Raw genomic sequence first — 24542 nt, forward strand, 5'->3', positions numbered from 1 at the left:
ACAGCAGGTGTAAAGAAAGTTTACAAATCACATGTGTGCGTATGTGTGTACAAACTCTATTTCCTACATTTCCTCCGCGTCTGACATGGTGACAGGATGCCTGTGTTCATTTCCAGTTTGCCGCTGTTTGCACAGGACAAAGGTCACATTTGTCATATCCATTTGTCCATTAACTGTCGCCACTTTGACCCTGCAGTTGCATTATCCAGCCCAAAAACACAACAATTTTCCCTTCACACACTATCATTTTGGCCATGGCAATGAATCATCTTGAGGTACAATGTAGACATTAACTGTGTTCTCAATATGTTTCAGTAAAAACTATTTTACATAACTGTCATTGTCATTGTAAACGTATTAAACTGATCAACTAACTGGTTTTTACAGCCCCTGGAAGTAATTTCTGCACAAGAAATCTTGTCCTTTTATGATTAGAGTACACAAATAATTGCACCTGAAGGAGCTGCTGTTATTTTATTTAAAATATCAAGCTAAAAAATTTTTTCTTACCTTTTAACCTCAAATGCTTTGTAGGTTGTTTTGTAAAATTACAATGCAGTGTTTGTAAATAATTCATACTTAATATTCAACTGATATCAACAACACATTGAAAGAAAAATAATGTTTAGCAATTTATGCATATTCCAGCTTTCTTCCAGGGTTAAAAGATATGTATGTAGGGTTAATTAGTAACTCTAAACTGTGTCTGGGAGTGAGTGTGAATGGTAAGTTGCCTCTTTGTGATAGACAACCTGTCGAGGGTGTACCCTGCCTCTTGTCTGATAATTGCTGGGGTAGGTCCCAGCCATATCATGACCTTACTTTACAATAAGCAGGAATGAAAAATGAGTGGATGGGTGGTTGCATGTTTATACTCTGGTTATCCAAACTGTCATAACTTTTTTCGAGATCACGAATGTTTACATTTATTTTAAAATACATGTATTTTATTTTAAAGAGAACTCTTGACGCTCTGAGATGAAAATAAAGTTTCACCCATGTGTAGACTGGACTGCGAGACGCAAATGCAGAGTGTGCACATAAACGTACCTGAATTCTGATTTAACACATAGCAGTCAAAAATTTAGACATATTTTCCCATTTGACTTTATGAGACAGTGTGTCCAAACTTTAGACTTTTGAAACTAAGAGAACTCCCTGTGACTGAACTGACATAATATATTCTTTCTTGGAGCCGTGACAACAATAAGAGCTCTTTACTCTCTCTTGCAAAGACCATTCTTATCCAATTTTTAGCACTGCCTACAAAGACCTCTGGCCCTAATGCAGGGAATCAATAATCATAGGCAGGAAGAAGCAAGGGAAAGTTGTTAAATGCACTTTTATTACAATCCACATGTGCTGGTTGCTCAAAATGGGACAGATAAAAAGCAACGTTATACAGCGGTACTTCCAGAATGAACCACACACAGTACAAAATCATCATCATTATGTACAATATATTTATGTACAAAAAAAGCTATTTTACAGACAGGTATGAAAAAAAATCATACATATTTGACAAACTGCAGTATTACATAGACAATACAGGCAACAGTGTATAGTTTTAAAACCGAGGGCTTAAAAGCCCTTTGTTCAGGAGTCTGAACTCCCGTTTGACAAGTATATTACCATTGTTTTCATTTGCAGAAGTAAATATTTCTGTCCTTCATTTTTCCCCACATACACTCATAATATACATTCTCTCTTCCACTCTCAGGCACTCTGACTTACAACCAAAAACATAAACACACCAAGTGTTAAATAGGCATCAGTTCTCTGAAATCTCTATGACAGTTCAGTCTGAAATAGAAATGGGTTCTGCGCACCAGTATGATGGTATGGTAGATCAGGACACATGTTCAGAGACTCCTACAGAGGAGGATTGTCTCTTCACTCCTTACAGTATCTCAGGCACTCCAAGGCAACTCTTTAAATCTCCATAATGAGTCTTTTTAGTCAAACACCATATACCTGCTATTTCTAGCCACAAACAGGTTCAGAGATGATACAGTTTTGTAACCCTTCCACAGGAGCCATTGCTCTTATGGTGTCTGCTGGAAGCCATTGAGCATGTAAAGGTCAATTGTCCTCACAATTAGCATAACATTGACACAGTGCAAGTAACTGGAGATGAGGTCCGGTGAGCAAGAAAGTGCTACGGACGCAAAATTCAATCAGTAGATATCCTCAGAGACTCATATGTTTAGGCCAGGGTCAAACTTCCAGTTCCTGATTGTCTGTGTAGTGAAAACGGTTCAACTTTTCCCTCTCTAAGTTTGAAATGTCCAGTTTGGGGGCATGAGTCGGCTTTAGAGCTGGGGAGGGGTGGGAAGGAGCTGGAGAGGGTGGTAAGGTCAGTTCAATCTCCTCGTAGCAACGTGAGACAGGTGCAGGGGTTGATGGGTGTGTGATAGGGGTGGCGGGGGGCAAGAGGGGCACAGGACGGTCCACGTTTCTGATGAGGTTTACAAACTCTCTCTGGTTATTGATGCCTTCCTCTTGCGGGACAGCCTGCTGTTTTTTCCGCTTCCGATGGAGGTGTGAGAGAATGATGGCACAGGAAGCACATCCACAGACCGTCACTAGAGCCAAGACTCCCACCAGGATCATGTAGAAGCTGAGACCTCCGTGTGTTGTGTCAGACATGGCACCTTTGGAGGAGGAGAGAGGTTAGTTTGACTTTATTATCATTTTTAACAGTTTCACTCTCAGACACGTTCTATTTGTCTCACCTGGACAGTGCTGACCAATGCAAGGTTTTTTGAGGCTCACACACTCATTGTCATAGTAACCGTCTGGACATGCACACATGTACCTGCCCTCTTCACTGTGACACTGCACCCCCTGCTGGCAGGGGTTGGGATTACACAGATCCAACGCTATCTGAAACAGAAGTTAGAATAAAATGATACAAATAGATTCTAGTGTCTTTTTAGGCAACATTCTGTGACATTGTATGAAGTTTCCATCTGAAAGAAAATGTGCATCTGTGAAAGGTTTATGATCGGGCATCTCTGCACTGAAAAGGACAAGTACTAAACTTTCATTTAATTTATGATTAAATAAACCATTAAAAATGATTGTAAGAGATGTGTTATAGGTGCCACTGTTTGCAATGTAAAATATCCCTCCTACATTGCTATTGAACTCAAGCATGTGATATTTAATAACAAGAATTAAACTTAATCCTTATTCGACTGTTAGGGTGTAAAACAGTAACTTCATGGTTCAAACACTCACTCATATATTGGATTTGATTTCTTTACTGTATGTATATTTATATAGTTTTTCCAAGACTGACGTGCAGATAACAAAGCTAACCATAAGATTTACGATGGCATTATTAGAATTAGTCATTACATTTAGTATTGCAATGAAATCAAACATACAGGTAGGTTATCTAAGTTTTTATTCATCTTTCTAAATACATTTCTTCAGTTTCTCTGAAAGTTTGCATCACTTTTCCAAATTCCTAAATCTGTCTTATTAGCCATTTTTGGTATTTTCTTGTTTGCCTAGAGATAAACATTACACACAGGTAAATATGGCATGGAATCATTGTTGATTTATTTAGGTTATCCAACCTCACAGAGGTTTCCTGAATATCCTGCAGGACAGCTGCAGATGGCCGTCCTGCCATCCTTCTTCACACATTGTCCTCCGTTCAGGCAGGGAAGGCTATCACAGGGGCTTGGACCATTTTGGCAATATTTCCCCAAGAAACCAGGTGGACACACGCATCTTGAACCTGACACCTGGTCCTATATGGGACAATATATGTATATATATATATATATATATATATATATATATATATATGATTTAATTTATCGTACTATGACATGAAGTTTATTTTAAAAAAAGAAAGAAAAAAACACTTGGGGGTGGGGATGGGGGTGGGGGGTGGAGACAGGGTCTTTAAAGACAACACACATTTGCTTTTGTGAGAAAAAAGACTGCAGAGCCATTTCAGCCATTTCAATACATGTTCTATTTTCTGAAAATCTTAAGGCTACAACACAATAATTAAAGCTCAGTGAGTATTCCTTATTTTAATGATAGAGTTATATACTCATTATTATGCACTAAAGGACAGAGCTGGTATAAGATAATAAAGCAGGATAAAAAGTTAGGCACTTCGGGAGAAAGACAACACAGACACAGCTCCTACCTCACAACGTCCGCCATTCAAACACAGTCCCTTACAGCTGCTGTTCCCTACAAATCAAAAATACCAGAAACACCATATTAATCTGTCAGACAAAGACAGGATTTCAATAAGTACACAAAGCTGTAAAGAACCATATTCAGCAGCGGAAAACAGCTGAATGATTGGCATTATTTGTTGCACAGCAATATTGCATTGTTGTGCAACCAAGAAGCCGACATTCTCCCTATTGTATAATATATATGATGAAATAACAGCAGCTAACAATATAAAGTGATCTCTGAAAGAGATGTTTGACAGAACTGGAGCATGATCTCCTGTCCACTAGGATTTGTCTGCAAGAGAGATGCTGTTTGAAGGCTCTTTGTGTTTCACCATGTGCCACAAAACAGTCACGTCTCTCTTCTTTCAATTTGCTTCCATTCTTATTTGTTCCCTTTTCATCCTTTCATACGTACTGATGTCACAGTTGGGTCCAGTCCATCCAGGTAGGCAGTCACACAGGTATCCACCGATCAGGTTGCGACAAGAACGGGCGTGGACACATATACTCATTTCACATTCATTGGTGTCTAAAGAAGTAAAGTAGGGAGAAGGAAGTTTAGCAAAATACCAAAGTATATACTAAACAAACATCTCGTGTTTTTCCCTCTCAACCAGTTACAGTCAGTTGAATTCATGCTTTAAATGCAAAACAAAAAAACTAATTTTTGACTTAAAGTCTGAGAGCGTTTTTCACCTTTCCAGAGTTTCACATCTGATAATTAATCATTTAGATCATACATGTATGTCAAGAAATTGGTTGGTCATACTTTCTGTTCTTGTTCAACAAATTAAAAAGAAATATACCTGCAATTTAGTCTCATAAAAAAAACGCATTCTCACTTTAAAGGTCCTTGGAATGAAAGCAAGATATTTCATTATACGTAGAGGGAAGAAACCCATATAAACATATCAGTAAATCATGATCATAATCTTATTCTAAAGTAATTTCTCAGTAAATTAAGATTAAACATAAAAATAACCCTTTAATCCATGAGACGCACATCCCATAAAACTGAATCTAATCCTGTAATTCACCTGCTACCACAGGTTAAACCAGATCTATTCAGTTTTAAACCAGATGATTAAACTGAACCAGGAAGTGAAGACCAGCTGGACAGGAGCCAAAAAGAAACAAACACACCAACCATTAAAGATGAGGTGCATGCCCTTGTCAAATATTACTTTCACAAAGTAACAAAACATTCAAAGTCACTCCTTGCAGCGTCTTCTCAATGTTTCAAATGTATATTCCCATTCTCCGTTATACTAATTGTGTTAAAACCAAAAGCCCCTCAGGGATTTTGGCTCTAAGAATAAAGAAGGCATTTTTGAAAGGCACAATTAATTAATGAAAAGGATCTAGTCAGTCAGTAATGGGTAATTTAAAACCTTTTCTGCTTATGACAGAAGATGTCCATAAGGATTCAGAGACAGTGGTGAGTCTGAGTGTGTGTGGTTTTCAGTGGTGTGATGGAGAAAATGTGGGGACAGAAATAATTTAATGAATAAATAAAAGCATAATTGCCTTTCACCGTTTGAGGCATTACTGATACTCCACCTATTAGCTGAGGCCATAAAAAGTTTGATAACTTGTGTTTCATCATTGTGTGTCTGCATGCGTGTGTGTGTGTGTGTGTGTGTGTGTGTGCATAGTATAGACTGAGTTTCTGATCTGTGATGTGGAACTATGGGGGATTATCAAGTGTCAGAATGACATATCACTGTGACACAGGGATGTAGGAGAGACTGTCATCCTGAAATATGTCTCACTTTTTGCTTCATAACCTTGAGGGTTCTGTACGTGTATATAATGTGTGCGCGTTTCAGCTGATTCTGTGTATTCTTCCTCTGCTGTAACACAACAATGCGCTGGGAACACATTTGTCATTGTGAGAAAGTACAACCCAAGGGACATGAGGGATGAAGATTTATTCACAGTCAGGCTGGGTTGATGTGAGAATTAACATGCTACTAACTTCTGCTAGATCTTGAATCTGTGCTTTTAATTTATATTTACTTAGAATTAAACATAGTTACATATTACTTTGGAGAAAGTATTTGAACTAGCCCAGACTGAAAAAGCTGCTTTGCATTAGTCATTGGTAGTACTGCACTGCTGCTGCAGTTCTGCCACCAGACGACTATATTTCATATGATCGTTTCAAAGCTGAATTTGGCCAATAATAATAGTAATAAAAAACTGATGCTTCATTATTAACTGTCTTTTAGAGGGTTTCTGGAAAATCTAAAGCTATTCACTAAAACCTTTTACTTCTCAGTTTTTGTATGTGTGCAGCAAAGCAATATCACAACACAGAAAATTATTACAACATAACACAATTAATTTGATATCTAGAATAAACAGACAGTTGTACTGTTGCTATTTTATCCATATATGTATGCATGTATCCTGTAATACAGTTTATGAGCCACTGACCCAGCTGGCACGTCCTGCCAGTCCATCCAGGTGGACAAAGACAACGGAAACCTCCCGGAGCTTCCTCACATGTTGCTCCACGGCCACAAGGGCTGCGATCACACTGCCTCACCACTGCAAAAAGAAGGCAAAACTATTATTTATGAGCTACTGGTCTGTGTAATGAGAATGTCTGAGTGTGAATATTAAGGAAACATCTTCTGTGTCTGAGTGTCACTAAGTCTGCATGGTGCCTTCATGTGGATGTGTTTGAACTAAACTGTAGCATTGGTATGCAGCTGCTTTGGTTGGTGTATTCCTTCTCCTCTCTGCTGCTCTAGTTTCTGTGCAAACAGTGATAAATGCAATCATCTGCCTCTAGTACATGGCTGACATCTCAAACCTTTCACAGCGAGGAGGCTGAAATTAGGAGGTTTGAATAAAGGGAAGGATGATGGGAAAAATTTTGGATGGAGCAGAAAAGAAAAGGGGGAAAAAAGACTCTGGTTCCACTTTTCTGGCATTGAATTTAAAACAGATAAAGAAACAGAAAAATAAATAAATAAAAACATACTACAAAAAAAAAGAATAGAGGCAAACTATTTCCTGTTTAACCGCACATAAAAACCGCACATAAATTCTTATTACAGAAGGCATGTTTATGCAGTTGCAGCATTTTAACTTTTCTCAAGCAAATGTCTTCAGTGCACATCTTTCACTAAAGACATCTCCGTGTCTCACAACCTTTTTCCATTTACCTAACCCTTCAGAACAACCATTTTCCATCTCCCTAACCCTAACACCAACTCTCAGTAATAATAATCCCGCCAAACTAACAGCACTTCTTCCAAAACAAGACAGAGAATTCATAACAAACAAAGAAGCCTTTAATTAATATTGGTTATATATATAAATATAGTCTGAAAATGGAGCTGTGTTGTGGTTTTTGGTTGTAATTCCCTGCAAGCCTGACAATCCTCTCACTGTGTATTCCTTGGAGGCCCCCCCTCAAAACAACACATAGAGAGATAGACCGCATCTCTGACGGTTAATCATGCAGGCCACAAACAACAAGAGCAAAAATATCTATATATTCATCTTGGCCTCTCTGAAAAAATGCTTGTTGTCGACGTGTTTGTGTGCCAGAGTCCAACCTGACACGCAGATTAGCCTGACAGAGGTGAAAGCAGAGGATGTGGAACGTTGCTTGTGTACACATGCAGCTTTGACAGACCATAAACTGTGTGATCCAATCTCACCTGCTGCCACAAACAACATGAGCTCGTACTGACTGTACAGAGAAGTCACAGATCACTGTCAATTGAGCCATTGAAGACTACTCTTGCGACAACTGGTTCAGTTGTTCCTTTGCAGCCTCAAACACAACCAACTTCTGTCCGCAAAGAAAAAGGACAGATCAACATGAAAACCTTTTTATATTCTTTTAAAAAGATCTTGTGCTTGAAATGTCTGAGTTTTGCTACACTGCATGCACAGGAACCAAAGACCTTGTGTATGAATTAAAGAGTTAAATACTACACTAACAAGTTTAACACGGTCATACTTGCTTCACATTTGGATGCTCAACAAAATTGTCATAATTTCTTTCTTCATTTTTTTTACTTGTTGGTTAAGGAGACAGAAAAGATGCTTCCAGAGTTGTGCTATGCAACATGGGATTGGGGTGTGTGTCTGTATGTGGGAGAAACTGACTAACTGTGTCCATATATTTACTTTACATACAAACAACAAGGAATGCTTCAGGTAAGAAATGTGCTATAAAATTGGATTTGATTTGATAAGTTATCAGCTGGTCTCTTTCTGAGGCTCTGTGGGCCAAACATGGGTAAAAGTGGCCTTTGATGCCACTTTGCATTGCAAACTTCAGGATAAAGTGGGCAAAATGTGTCTGCTGAAGAACACTGCTTCACTCTTCATGTGTGCTCATCAAAGTCTTGTCACCACCATACTGAGCTCACAGTAAAACCAGAAAGTCAGCTTTAGCGGTACTATTTAACATCATTTAAATGTTACACACCCTTATGGCGTGTATGTTTGTGAATCATAACGGCTATGATTTCTTTTGTTTATGTCTGACATTAACTACAGAAGCTTCTGTAGTTTGTATGAGGAAAGTAGCATAGTAGGGAGGTATTACTGTTGAGTCTGTGCTGAATATATGTGATGGTGCTTGCAGAGTTCAACATTTCTTATTGGTCAAGTGTTCCCACTATTTCGCAGTAGTTCTATCTTTCTTTCCTAGCCATGTTGGATTTAAAAACTACCACATATACCAAAATCTGTTGCCTTTATGTCATACCACAGGAAAAGGTTTTACTGTTTGAAAAAGCTTTATCTAAACCCATCTATTTATGCAGCTTCAATTAGCTATGGAGACACAGTGCAGGACAAGCACTGGTGGACAGGCAGCTCCAGAATGAGGGAAGAGATGGTCCTTTGACTGTGGCAAAAAGTAGTGAAATCAGAACAGCAAAACAAAATTCTGTGATTGTTTCACAGTGGTTATGCTTCAAGGCACACATAAAACCACACAAAACCTCACAGAAATGTGTAACTCAAACAGATTTGAACTGAACTGAATTGCACCATCTGATTCATATGCTGCTCTGATCTGTGGGTTAGCACAACCATCTCAGTGGGCAACTGACTCATCTGCATTTATGAAAAATAAGGTTTTAGAATAATAAAACATCCTCTCTCTCTGTGTCTCTCCATGTCTGTCTCTCTATTATGCTCTCGCTTTTCTTACAATGGTTACATTCTAAGATAAAAAATCCTCCACAGCTTGTGGAAACCTGTAAGAATAACAGATTTTGAGTTAATATATTCTGACAGACTTCCTGGATTTACTGTCTGTGTAGACTCATAAGTCTGGTAAAACTGACAGGACTGCTGGTGTCGAGCAAAACACTTCAGCAAACTTCATTTGTGTAATATGCCCTGAACTTTAAAGCTCGACGGAAAAGACACAGGTCTAAAATATGGAAGAATAAAGACCTAGGTTGATTTAAATTCTGGTGCTGGTGATTGAAATGCACAATTTCTTGGATTATTTTTACCCAATGAAGGTTCATTATTCGGTTTATTTACTTATTCTGGTTTAAAGCATCATAACAAAGGGCTTAAGGAAACACAAAACCCTGCTACACATAACAGATTGTTATTTGCTTCCTTATCAAGATTTAAAGTGATTTAAATCACAGCTTCAAAGGATTAAATTGAGCATTTCAGAAAGAAGAGGAGATTCTGCAGCTATGTAGTGTATTAGAAAAATATTGTTTTTCATTAATACAAAAGCATCCAAACCTCCACGAGCAAGACACCCAGATGAAATCATGAGACAAAAATTCTGACTTCAGGCTTCAGTAACCCATTAATCTTGCTTTGTAGTCCACCGTCCTGGCTTCTACAAAAAGATTACTTTTTTTTTGGTTGTTTTTAAGATCAAAATAATAAGAATAAACTCTGCAGCTGTCTTGGAGCAGCTTGCCTGTCAAAATGCAGGCTACTTCATAGCTGCTGTAAGTTCTCTCTTTTATGATCAGCTAGTGTTACTGGTATTTCACCCTCCAAAAACAGCAAAATCCACAAGAATACACATCAGGCTACTCCACCAAAGACTCATGAGGACCAATGCCAACAACAACATGTCATTCCTCTTATAAGCACAAGTGTGTATTTGTATTTTGTTTTGTGTTTAGTTGTGGTCTCTGTTTCTCTGAGCAAACAAACTTTGATAACATTACATTCACTTGGCCGACGCTTCAGACATAATATGAGAAGAGAACCGGATGTTGTTGCACAAATTCTAATCTGTGAAAGAGAAGCACGTTGTGGTATGCTGATCACTTGTTTGTTAGCCTATGATCTATGATCTGTGTTCTATGATCTGATCCTGTGAGGAAAAGCAAAGTACACAGTGTGATATTTTGACCTCACAGGTAGGCATCCCATGCACCACGAGCACCTGTTTTGTGTTACAGTGTTTTGCTTGTTTGACTCCACATTTCAGCATGTGGACAGTCTGCTTTGGCTTGTCTGAATTATAATCCACTACATCTGGAAACTGCAGCTTGACAAAGTCTGGACATATCTGGAAGCAAGACATTACACCCGAAAACTCCACACTAGCCAGGAAATACCAAACAGTAAACATATGCTTAGGAGTCGTTAAAAACTGTTTTTTTTTTTTTAACTTAATACAGTTGATTGAATACACTCCACTTTAATCACATGAGTTTCATGGTGATATAAATATATCCCCACAGACACACACAGGCCCAGACACAGCGCGAGACAGATCACTGATTCCTGTTGATACTGTTTGTGTTCAGGCTAATTTAACTTCCTCTGCTGGATTGATAAGAATCACTAAGTGACTTTGATCCAGTTACAACCAATTGCAGATAATCTCAAAGCGCCTGTCCCTTCAGCTAAGACTTTGCATGTGTGCAGCACCAATAATCACCATCTGCGCAGGTGCGTCCAGTCCAGCCGTCGGTACAGACGCAGCTGAAGCCTGTTGGGTCTTCCAGACAGGTGGCACCGTTCATACATGGGGACGACAAGCATGCATGTTCCACTAGGAACGAGACAGAGGAAATGGAGAGAGCACAGACAAGAGAGAAAACAATAAGGGTGATGGTGGGAATTTAAAGGAAGTTTTGACTCCTGGAGCTCATTCAATTTCGTTCAGGCCTTTCTTGTTTAAATCCTGTGCTTTTAACTCTGCAGAGATTTATCGTTGCTAACTATCCAAACAATTCCTCTGACATCTGCCCCATTAAGCCATGCAGTTTTAGTGACATCACCTTTATAGTAAAGCTATAATAAAACTCCTGGTGGCATTATTATTTCAAATAAAGAAAATAAATTAAGTAAGTATCAAAAGACTAACATGAACTAGAGAACAGATCTTGAATGTTCTTTTGGAAATATTTATTTATTTAGCATTTTGTGTGTCGTCATGAATCTATCATGCTTTATTTTTACATTTTTATTGTTGCAAATGAAGACAACAGAATTCACATTTGCTGTAAATAAAATTTTACCACAGCACTCACCGATGTCACAGTTGCGACCTCGAAAACCCTCCTGACACTCGCATTGATATTCATTTGGCTCTGTGTTCGTGCAGGTCCCGCCATTCTTGCAAGGCTGGTGGGTGCCACAATAGTTGAGATCTGAAAGCACAAATATATACATCAAAATTATAGTTTATTTGTCAGTTCTTAGCATAAAAGAGCATAGAAACTGTGTACTCTGGAGTTGTGTTTCAGTTTGACTTTGTCTCAGAAAAGCAGTACCACTGTAGCGGTGAAGGTCAAATGTGGACCAACTCACTCTGCTGACTGTGCTGGTCAGTCTAGCTGCAGGGTCTGTTGTTTCCAGTGTTGAGGGTGATTAAAGCTCTTCTTTCTCTAATCATTTCTTTGTGTCTTGCAGGTCTTAACACAACCTCTCTGTGTAGAAACAGCTTAGGACCCCACCTAGCTAAAAGAACCAAGCCCAGCCCTGCTCACATTCATTTTACCCATGGCTATCACCTTTCCTCGTCACAATACAATGTCCCTTGGGCTGACGGTTGGCTCTTCGATCACAGCTCCCGCTCTGGGACAGAGGATAATGTTGGAGTAGCTTTGCTAGTGTGGTGGGAATAGAAGGGGGAAGCCCTCAGGCATGTTTCTAATTCATCTCACAGAGAGGATGAACCATGTCTGACAAACTAATAGCCAACATTTCTGTCTCACATGCATGAAGACAATATTATTCTTGGCCAACATACAATGCACTAAATAGCTCTTTCATCTTTATATGTATGGCACAATTTCACTACTCACTGAGAAAAGTGGAGAATTCTAAATTAAAGTTTAAGAAAATAATAGGAGAAATGCATGCTGTTATCTAAGTGAAGATACGCAAATGGCTGTAAATTTCCACTGCATTTCCTATGAATCGAGTAAGAACAGAAACCCCTCACTGGCTTAAGAACACTTTTTTATTTGTTTGTCTCTCCAACAGAAACATCACAGGTTGAGTATCTTACCTTTGTCACAGAGTAGTCCTCCCCAGTTGACATCACATACACACTGCCAAGGCTCAGTACAACTCCCATACACACAGCCAGGGAATGTCAAACACTGGTCACATAGAGGACCTTTCCAGCCATAATGACACCTAACAGAAGAACAAATTAGAAGATCTTATCAAGTACCGTGAGTCCTTTTATTTGTAACAGATATTTGATGAATTTTAGAGATGTTTTGCTTTAAGTAACTGTAATATATTCACTCCTAAAATCATCTTAACTAACATACTCTGGCTGAGATTAAAATCTATGGTTGTTTTGCTAAGTGAAACAGGCAGATTTCGATTTCCAAATCACTTCTTTGAGACCTCCGTTCTGAGCATGCACAATGTAACAGTGGAGAGGAAAACTTCTTCTCCCCGGGCACAGACTTGAGGAAAAACTATAATCCAGACTAGATTAATTATATTTGTGCTCATAGAACATCTGTTCAGTATGTATATTTTGTGTTTCATACTTGTTTTACCTAAATTTAGCATTACAGAATGTTTTAAGATTACCTTGATTAAGCTGAAACAAGCTGATCAAACCATAGAACTGTTGTGCATATTTAATGAGTCGTTGAAGTTTTGTCAAGACTATCAAACTCTTGTAAAGTAAAGTTCACTTGTGGATTTATATCGTACGACTATGACACTGATGTCATACCAGCTCTGACACTAGCATCTTCTTTTTTTTTTTTAGTGTCTGTCAAACGTACGTGCATTCTCCTGGTGCCGTACAGAAACCGTGAGCCTGATGGCAACCCTGCCTGCAGACCGCTGAAAAGACAAAAGGATAGAAATGAATAAAAAAGGAAACTGTTTTTATGATATGAAAGCTTTTATGATCTTTTTATTTCTTTTTAAATACAAGTTTTAATCTAACAAAGGGTGGGGAGTGTGGGGTTTGACAGATAAATAAGATAGATAAATACTTTACTGGTCCTTAAGGACATTTGGAACAATTTGTGGTGGCAGCCCAGGCGACAAAAATATCTGGTAACCTGACTTTTGTCAAGGTAAACCCCAGATGCCCAAGCGCAAGAGAATGCAACTTGTAATTTATCTCTTTATGTTGTTGTACATCAAATCAGCGTTGTGTTTGATCATCCTCTCTGACACTTAGTTCACCTACGTACACTTAGTTCTCCTCCATAAATCTCCTTCCTACTGTGGTTAAGGGATTTGATTACCTTCATGGTGTTTAGGTTACTAGGCCCTACCAATGCAAAGTGGTCTCAGTAGAAGGGCCAGATGGATGGATGGATGGATGGATGGAAACTTTATTAATATGTTTACAATTAATTTCGTCAAAACATAAAAACACAAGTTAAGAGCTTAAAGTGTAGGACAAAGGCAGGTGTAGAGAATTTAAATCTAAAGGTTTTAATATAAAACATAAACCTCCCTTCACATGATGTGTAACCTGCAGGGGGTAACAGAGGTACTGTGGCTAATCTTTTAAACTTCCTGCTTCTCTTCAGGCCAATCAGCACCGTGCTGAGGAGGAAGTCAGATGAACTGAGACGGGGCGAGACAGGCAGGATTGCAGGATGTCCTTAAATTGGCCATGTGTCCTTCAGGGTTCCCATGGTTTCCACTCTGGTTTCCTCCATTCACTTTTAACATCATAACAACACTCACGAGGTCACAGAGTGAGGGCGTCAAGCCAAGGAGTCACACTAAATAATGTCACACACCCTTTCCACTGGCGCTAAATGATGTGTATTTACGGATGTATGAAAGTGTAATGACAATGAAGTGTTATCAGCATGAGTATGAGTGTAGTGTTCATTCATCTTGTAAAATAGGTCCTCATTGGTTGTATGATTGGTTTTGAGCCTTTCACACAGTTTTAGAGTTAAATTTTGGACATAAATTTATAATATTTATAATTTTTTTTAAAGGAAAAAGGAAACCACAGTTTACTGCAACTGCTTTTAATCACATTTACAGAGCTTAGGCCAAACTCAAACAGGAAAACTAAGACACCCTGATGGAAAATCTTCTTTAGAGACCTAGGAAAATTTCTGAACTGGAGACTCCCTTCAAAGTTAAGAAGGCGAATAAATTAAAAGATACATAATTATTCATCAAGTGAAGTCAAAGTTGAAACCATTCTTCGGCTTCAATCTGTCATTTAATTGACAATAAAACAGGTTGTATTTTTGCTGCTAATTTTGTGTATTTTAATTATTAAATAACTTGTTTGCTTTTATGCTTCTTTTAACTTGTAGCACTTTGAGATTTTGTTTAAAATGTAAAGTACGCTGTAAATAAAAATGTATAAAAATGTTCAGTTAGATCATTATTCTCATTCATTTTTATCCATGACAGCAAGGATAAAGTTTAAAGCTCTCCAGACAAAAAATATTTCATTAATTCAGACTCAGTTGGAATTTCTATTTATTTTCTTACCTTCTTTGCACTCTGGTCCTGTCCATCCCTCTATGCAGATCTTGGAGCCACTGGGATCACAGCTGAAGTGACCAAAGAAGTCATCACGAGCCCGGCAGAACTTGCTGCAGACAGGTCCGTAGTAGTTGGAGTCGCATCGGAAACGGAGCCGATACTCAAGGCTGAGAATGCGTCCATGGTGATGATACGTTTGCCATTGTTCACCAGGGTTCAGCATGGAGGAGCGGAGAACTCGCTCAATCAACTGACCTAAGGAGGAAAAGAAAAGAACTTTACCTGTGATGACATTCTTTCTTTCTTTCTCTTTCTTTCTTTCAATGCACCAGTAAAATGTCAAATTTCATAGCAGCAACAACAGTGATGGAGCAAATCGTTATTCAGTTATTCTGTTTAATAGTTTCTCTTTTATAATTTGTTGTTGCAGCTACATTGACAATACCTCTTCAACTACTAAATGCTCATCTGTCTTCAATAGTTTGTCAGTTACTTGCCTGTGTGGCACCAAACAAGTTGAGTACAGCAGGTTATCCCTACTGTTTTATTAAAAGCAGCTGTCTTTTATGGCTGGAACTGAGAAAGCTCAAATATTCACTTTGTAGCATGATGTGGCTTTTTACATTTAAAAATGCACCACATCATGTTTTATTAGCCTGCATTATTTTCTCAGATGACCTCATATGCAACCACCAATATCAGAAAGCTTGTGTAGCATTGATATGCTTGGTGAAGTGAAAAACATTTCCAGCATGAGTATCACTGCACACAAGGGTCGATTATGGAACCAGAAAATTGGTTGGAGGTCTTCAGAGTAGAAAGGCATCCAGAACAGCAGCAAGGACCAGACAAGCCCCAAGGCAACGCTGGGGCAGCGGCTGCTGTTCTGACCCCCTGAGGGGAATTCCCAGAGGCGCTGTCATCCCCTAACTCATTTTTAATCCTTCCTGACAGGGTGTTAACACACACAGAGCACTGAGAATACGAGTGTGCATGTGTAAATTTGTGTGTAAATCTATACCACCAGTGTGTATGTAAGAGATGTTCGAGAGGACAAAAGGAAAAAACTCTGTGATAATTACAAATAGCCTTGTTGGAAGTAAGTCAGTGGTGAAGAGCAGTGTGGAGTACATGTGTGTATGTCTGTGTGTAAAAGCCAGAGGCTAATAGAAATGGAGAGGAAGGGAAGTGGCTTTTTGGGCACACACATAACAAACTGCCTGATGGAGAGATGAGATCACTGTAGTTTGAGACAAAGGAATGAAAACAGGGACTACACTGGCTGGTGTGTGTGTATGTGCAAATGAGTGTGTGCTTGCAAACACATGGAGGACAGAATGGACCCCAGGTGAAGTGTTAGCTCAGTTGATCAGTTTGGCTATCACCTGGGACTATCTAGGACCTGAGCTTTCCCTCCATCATCATGCTACAGCAATGAGGCTTTTAATAATTTAATAAATCTAACTTATCAAAGGTTAATTTCATCATCACTGTTTCTGTCCCAGAAAACTAGGAGGCATAACAGAATTATGATCCAGCGCAGTGGGGAAGGTGTACAACAGACTCTGATTTCCTATGTAATGTGATTAGATGAGAGGCACCACAACAAGTGAGCTCAACTATGCAACAAAACTGAGAAGAAACAACTCAAACGTAAGATGGAAACTCAGTGCCTAACAAGCAGCTGTGCTGAAAATCAAACTTTACAGAAATATAAGTCTAAGTAAGTATAGGTCCACTGGGATTGTGTCTGCAGGTAGTGAAAACACTTAAATCTCTTCCTCCGGCGATTGCCCCCCACCGCCTGGCCTGAGCTGTGAAATGTTGCCCTTGACAATGGCTGAGAAAACTCTGCAGGAGAGAAAACACCCTCTTTTCCTTGCCATTTCATTTCACCTGCCAAAACAATCAATAGACCAACGGAAACCAGTAGGTTAGCTGGATACTCTGTGATGAACCATAGTGCTATTTTAAGTTATCGTGCTAGTATAGTGTCCAAATAAAACTATTCCATATTCCAACTATAAGTCCAAACATGTGTGTTGGATTTTATAGACAAGCTGGTCCAGATTAGAATGCTTCTAATAGTGAATTCCACTTTCTCTCAAGCTGTGATAGAAGTTTTGTGGCTCTGAGTGTTACATAAATACAAATGAAATGCTGGCACAGAGAGCAAAAAGTATGTTCTTAAACATGACCCTATAAATACGAGAACAGAAGGAAAAACGAAGAGAAAATCAAACCACTGCTCTTTTAAATTAATTAGTTATGATTAAAACACTAATTTAAAAACACCCTTGGACCACTGGTAGCGATGAGCAACTGTTTCAAATTTTAATGCTGGATCTGCTTGTTCCTATGGAAACACATGAAAAAGGATTTTTGTAGTAAAAAGTGGAAAGATTAGAACTAAGACAAAGAGATCATATCAAATAACCATATTTAAGTAAGGATTTAAAATTAAAATCACCCCTTTGAACATTTTATATTTAAGTTGGCCAACTGGTAACATATCAGCAGTAAAACAAGCCAGAGAAAAGCATCTATGAGAATTTGTGTCTTTCAAAAGTGAAAATAAGGAGAAGTTCAATTCTTGATCACTACGATCTCACTTAGAAATCTAAAATAGTCATGAGACCTTCAGTACTTCATGGGTTAACGTGTCCACCACCAAGCTTGAGACCGTTCAACAAAACAACCTTTGCTAGAAGAATATGTGATCTTTATTTGTCATGGGAATAACAGCATGTAAAATTGTGACATGAGTTCAAAATGGTTATTCAGCTTGAGAGTTATTTATGTAGCTCCACTCTTCTAACCCTCTGACATCCAAATGCAGCTCTCACTTTGTGACTACTTAAAAATTCATATGAAAAACAGTGAAAAACTTCGTCTGTGAACTTGAATTAACACATTTAGTTTTTGCAACTACTTTGCTGGCTCAAGAGAAGTCAGATTGTTCCAAAGAGGAAGATAATCAAATCTGTTCTACTTGTTTCTTTGCAACTTCTTCATATTTTATTCTCACTACTTGGCGGTCCTAACTTTTCTTACGTAAAATATGGCATGCTCCGTATTCCTGCAAATATATAGTTGCAGTTGAAATGTTAACATATTCTTGCTTTTCCTATCCTTTACAAGTCTATGTTAGCATAATTATTATCTGCTGATTGGGAGCACTCCATTTAAGCAGAAAACAGTGTCTGTGAATAAACAATGCTTAATTGTTAATGGTTTTATATGTGAGGTATTAAGTGACTGAGATCATTTGGAGGCTTTCTTTGTGCTGCATTCAGTTTGTGTTGTTATGCTGACAGGTGTTTCCATCACTGTGCTTTCCACATTCATTTCCTTCAGATTAGAGAGGCTCAAATTGCAGAAACACTTCTCTGTACAGCAGAGAAACACTACAGGCTATATTACTCTTAATTTTGAATCGAACTTAAGTTATGTGCAAACGAACACAAAACCAGGCTGCACTGACTTAGAAAACACTAAAAATGTAATAAAGCTACGACGAGGAAGGCATGAGTGTGTGGCATCTTCAGGTGCATCTGTCTGACAGCTTGTTTTTCTTCTCTTATTTCATTGCAGAAATCCCATCATGTTCCCAATTTCCAAAGTGACTTTCATGAGCAAAATGCTATTAAAGAACAATAAATATTTGCCCAAACTTGTTATAAATCGTAATTACACCATAACAGACAAAGAACGTCGTTACACGTTAACATTAAAGCTACATTTTATTTAAAGAAAACTCAGTGAAGGTCAGGCTGTCAGTGCAGAAAGAACATTATATTTTCTCACAGTTTCCAAATACTGTTTCAGTCGTGCTCAATAATCCTATTTGATTGGCACCAGGACCTGATAAGTCCATTCAGACTACTACAGGACGCCTGTATTTGGGCTGAGCTAAGCTGTCAGCCTAGTGAACGGCTTTAAGGGGTTGTCAGGAGCTCAGGTGGAAATGGAAGATAATGCAAACAAGATGTTAGAGCTGCGCTAGAAGGAAAAAGGAAGGACAGATCTAGGAGAGCAGGTATGATGAACACAGAGAAGGACAAGCATCTCTGGGGCAGTTTCCAGTTTCTCATTATCTCAGCCATCATTTGGATGGACTGCGGTCCCTTCTCTGAGGGAGGAAGAGGATGGGGAGATGAAAGGGAGGATTGTGGCATGGCAGGAATGAGGAAGGCATTGGAAGATCTGCCTGTTTGTCTTTGTGAAAGGCTTTTTATAGCACATAGCTCATACTCCATGTCAAGAAGCTTTTCCCGATTATGAGTAGAGTGAACATGGAGACAAGCAGGAAATTAAAGAGCCTGGATAAAAGGCACTGTAAACTTGTGTGATCACAGACATTAAGACACAAAGGATATCTTCACATTGTTTCGTTGTGTCAACCCACACGTTCTGGTAAACAAGCACTTATGTTGTTTTCGTCCATGAAACATTGTTTGTTGACAATTGAATTTAAAACAAATGGTTTTCTTGGCATGACAGTGGAGAAAATACATCAAATGCTGTGGTGGAAGAAGTATTTACATTCTTTATATAAGAAAATAGACTAACACCACACTGAAAACCAACCATGTTCAAATGTTGCTCCAATAAGTCCCATGAATACTGTAAAAAAAAGAACATGTACAGTAGTAAAAAGGTTGTTGTTTTAAAGTGATTATATTCCATCGTTATATTGCTATTAATCGCACATTAATTAAAAAATACATGGTTTTCCAACTACTGGCTATGTAGTTAAAAAAAACAACTGATGTTTTATTGTACGTTTTACTCAACTGCGGTTGATAATCTGGCCTTTTCTGCAATGTTCTATATAGCTACAATTTTTTTTTATGCTCCAACATATTAAGACTGTTAGAGCCATGTAATAGTGATGTTTATTTTGTATGTTTTTGTACATAACATTATAATGGAACATTTTTTTAATGTTGTAAATAATGTATTATTTATCCTGCAATGGAATTTTTTTTTAGGTGTTTTATAGTTTTGATAATGTTTTTGTCTTTGTATGTCATAGTTAAATGGAATATTTTAGGCTCCTTTTAACGTCCTGCATTAGGACCATGAAGAGATACCGCGCTGCGGAGTGCAGTGCGCATGTTCAGTGGTTTTTATAAATGGAGCAAGACGAGGAGCTACAGTTTTTTTGACCGTAAATAGAAGAAAATATTTTTGTTTAGATTTTGTTTGTTAAAGAAGTTGCTGTAGTTTTGTGGAAGCAACACGTAAGGTTTTTTTTATTGCTTGTTTAATAAACAGAGATCATTTTTTGTATCTATTATGTTTAAGTGACGTTGCCACCACAAAGACTGAGTCACAATAATCCAAATATGAAGAAGCAACACAAGTTCACAATCGATAACCATTTAAGGATTAATTAGCTTATTATAAGTGTCTGATCTTGGATACTCTAAATATAGATCTGATTTTATCTGACACAAAGGGAATTTGTGAGAATATTTATTCAATCAAAAGTATAAAGTTGTTAGTCTTCTTTGATCTGCTCAGACTTACATTTTTGAGTCTTTTCAGATGCCCTTTTGCATGGCCTCTAATACTCCCATTAGAGTGAAAACTGGGGAAAACAAACTCCAAACCCCCTAAACTCAGAGGAGGATGGATTCTTGGAATTGAAAAAGTATTCAGTTCAGTTCAGTTCAGCTTAATTTGTATAGAGCCACTTCACAATAATGTCATCTCAGGGCACTTTACACACCCATCAATCCAAGCCAGCTCATAAGAAATAGCGTATTAGGGAAAACCAACAGATTGCATTGAGTCTTGACCAATGATCCAATCCCCCATCCTGAGCATGCAAAGGTTGAAAGTAGAAATAATTTAAAAAAAATAAAAAAAATTAAAAAAAAAACCCTTCTAACAGGTAGAATTATACTAGAATTTCAGCCAATAAAAATGCCAATATTTGGGAAAAAGAACAATTTTGGTAGAAAGTGTAATGTTTTGCTCAATAATCAGCTGAGCTTCATGATTTGGATTATTTTCAGTAATAGTAGGTACAGTGTGATACACAATTAAGGGAGTAATAATGGTAATAATTATTTGATAATATGTGAAGAGGGAATATGAAAGAGAAAATGAAGATATTCGCACTTTGCATAAGTGGAAAAATGTCATGCTTTACCTAATACGAGCCCATTTTTATTACATCTTTGAAATAGGGTAAAATGGCACATAGAAACATAGAAATACACAGATTAGCCTTACTTGAGTCTGATGTGTCATTGTCAAAATCCAGAGCCTCCAACACCAGAGAGAAGGACTTCTGCCAAAAAAAAAAGACAAGACTTGTGTCAAATATTGCTGTAACAGGTATGTTGAGTTGAATGTAGTTGAAACAAAACATATTCCTTTGAGCATATATATATATATATATATATATATATATATATATATATATATATATATATATATATATATAGATAGATAGATATATAGATAGATATATATATATATATATATATATATATATATATATATATATATATATATATATATATATATATATATATATATATATATATATATATAGTTTTAAATATAGTGAACTTTGATATTTGACCCTTGATTAATCAACTTTTAAACAAGCCTCAGGACAGCTGATGTGAATATAGAGCAGAGGAATTTATATTTACTAACCCTGACCATAATGCACTTTTACTTTTGGTGATCATTAATCTCCAAATGGCAACATTATGCAAATGTGAGCTCAACTTTTGAAAAAAATCCACTTTGTGCTGTAACAGACAACATCTTGGTATCAATATAATATTGAGACTTTAAAGTTGATATTAAATATCTAGCATCCATCATTTCCCTTAACCCTTGTGTCCCTTGTGTTTTGAAATGCAATGAATAATAATTTGTTCTGGAGGCAGTCAAGTGGTGGTTAGCGCTATCTTTTCACTGGTTTCTGAGGGTGCTCTGGTTTCTTTCACATCCAAACACATGTATGTTATAAATGTGCATAAATTCTTGTTCAGTTACAACAACAAAAGCCACCAGCATCCTGCATTACTGAGCAGAATGAAGCTATGGATTATGTGGATGCATGTTGTTTTTCAGTTATACATAATAGTAAGGAATCTTCGGCTTTGTAGTCATCATAAAATTAATTTGAAAGATATTTTTTATTAATCATGCTCCATTAGCTCACCAAGGGAGCTTTTTATTTACATAATCCCACATTTAAATTTGCATTAAGCATTGGGTTAAATAGTTTTTCGGTTCCTCCATTAATTTCTTTCCTTGCCTTTGGTATTTAAAACACAGATCAGCATCAGAAGGGATGCATTGTCTGCACAAGCCAAGATAGCATTTGGGTATCAGTTAAAAATAATCTCAACCTGCAAAATGAAAAAGAATAAACCTTTTTGAAAACCTGCACTGTAGCAGCATCCAGGTCCAACCTGGACTGATGGAGTAGGTCATTGCATTAATACTTTCACTCGATTTTCAGCATATCTGGACTTTTATATTAGATATAGCATTTTAGGTATAGATAAAGTCTGTGTGTGTATCCTGCAGCACCATTGCAGAGGAACTCAGAATATATTGGACATCTTCAAATGATGACTTACACAGATATACTCTAGAGAGATAACAGAGAAGGCAGGGTTTTTATTATTTTATTTTATTTTTTGCAACATCCTCTTTACTGATTCATTTTTCATCCTATGGATCAGCTATGAATAATTCAGACTAACACTTTCCCATACAACTATATATTTCTCCCTTTTTTAGTTTTCCCTTCATCCACCCACTCATATCATCCCTCTGTGAAACACAGCAGCGCCTGTGATGCAAATAGCTCCCCGATGTGCTCTGTGGTTAAGGTCCTCCTAAAAGGCTACATGGATGTGCAGTCACGTCTTTGTTGAAGGAGCCTGCTGCCAGAGGGGATATGAGTGGGAGGAGAGGTGAGGCGTGCTAAGGAAGTAGAAATTGATAGGAATGAGGTGATGGGAGGAGGAGAGGGGAAGTGAAGTCAGGTAGAGATGGATTTGGAGGGAGGTTAAGGGCAATGGGCTGGCTGCAGTATTAATATTAGCAGCATGCAAGGAGCAGAGGGGAAGATGAGGGGTTACAGTAAAAGTTTAAGGGGGCAGAAATTGTATAGCAAAAACACTGAGTCAGGGATATGCATTGAGTGTTCATTATCTCTTCTGTAAAAGAAAGTGTCAAAGGGAGGAGATGATGAGCCAAAACAGAGAAAAAAGGACAAAAAATTGAGAAACAACACAAAAAAAACTGTCATGGTGGAATAACAGTGATAAGGGCTTTGTTAGATTATAAGATGCAGTAAAAGAGAAAGACAATAAAAAGTCAATGGAGGCTAAACAAAAGAGTAATGGGTAACACTGGAGAGTAAGGGAAAAGACCAAAGAAGAGGTGTTAAGAGAAAATGCAGGGGTGTGGGGGTCTGTCATGGAACTAATGAAATGTGAGGGGGCCACAGAAGGCACAGCCAGTTCATTAAGGCTGGCAGGTAGCAGGTACTTCACAGATGGACCAGCTGGAGTCATTAAGATTCGGCTTGAAAGTTTCACCTGAAACAGTGTTTGGTGCTCGTGATTTACATTCACCTGGTGGGATATTTCTAGTGACTAACATACACTACTCACAAAAAGTTAGGGATATTTGGCTTTTGGGTGAAATTTCACAACAAGCCTAAAATGCATTCAAACCTGTACAGGTAAACTTAATGTGATCTTCTCTAAGCTTTTAAATGCACATGTCCAACTGTTAAATGTGTCAATAAATTTTGCACAAGTTGCTTTTCTCTAACAAGGAGCTTAACGGCAAAAATCACGGCAGGTGTGTGATCATTGAATTGACCAATAAATGTCCTGGTTCAATTAGAGCTGGTGTTTAAACAGTTGTCCTCATCATGCTGTTCACATTTTGACATCATGAGACCAAGACGACACCTAACAATGGAACAACAGTCCCTTGCCATTGCGATGCTTCAAACAGGACGTTCTCAGACAGAAGTGGCCACTGAGCTTGGAGTGTCACAGAGTGTCATCAGCAGGTTGCAACAGAGATATGGAGAGACTGGAAGAGTCACAGAAAGGCCTAGAAGTGGACATCCTTTGGCCACATCCCGTGCTGATGACCGCTACATTGTGAACACTGCCCTGAGAAACCGGATGATGAATGCCACTCAACTCCAGGCACCTTTAAGAGAGGTGAGAGGCACCCAAGTGTCACGTCAGACCATTCGAAACCGTTTCCATCAGCGTGGTCTGTGTGCTAGACGACCTGCACGGGTACCTGACCACACCACCAGGCACAGGCATCATCGTCTTGCATGGGCCAGGGAGCATTTACGCTGGACGAGGAACCAGTGGGCCTCAGTGCTGTTCT

General features: G+C 38.1%; 1 protein-coding gene across 2 annotated transcripts in view; it reads right to left on the bottom strand.

Annotated features, from left to right (window-relative positions):
* Positions 1-1555: 1555 nt before the first annotated feature.
* LOC306760975 (protein jagged-2) overlaps positions 1556-24542 on the bottom strand; it is a 49697-nt gene continuing 26710 nt past the window's right edge. The window contains exons 3-14 of one of the 2 annotated variants that reach the window (XM_079247033.1): positions 21381-21438; positions 15141-15389; positions 13442-13502; positions 12700-12830; positions 11717-11836; positions 11122-11235; positions 6654-6767; positions 4630-4743; positions 4175-4221; positions 3588-3764; positions 2736-2886; positions 1556-2654 (exon numbers count right to left, since the gene is read on the bottom strand). In XM_079247033.1, coding sequence (XP_079103159.1) covers positions 2218-2654; positions 2736-2886; positions 3588-3764; positions 4175-4221; positions 4630-4743; positions 6654-6767; positions 11122-11235; positions 11717-11836; positions 12700-12830; positions 13442-13502; positions 15141-15389; positions 21381-21438 — 1773 coding nt within the window. In that variant the 3' untranslated portion in view covers positions 1556-2217. The remainder of the gene's footprint in view (positions 2655-2735; positions 2887-3587; positions 3765-4174; positions 4222-4629; positions 4744-6653; positions 6768-11121; positions 11236-11716; positions 11837-12699; positions 12831-13441; positions 13503-15140; positions 15390-21380; positions 21439-24542) is intronic. The other variant, XM_079247034.1, reaches the window with a different exon arrangement.

This window comes from Telmatherina bonti (genome assembly GCF_933228915.1).
Source record: "Telmatherina bonti genome assembly, chromosome: 9".
NCBI classification, from domain to species: Eukaryota; Metazoa; Chordata; class Actinopteri; order Atheriniformes; family Telmatherinidae; genus Telmatherina; species Telmatherina bonti.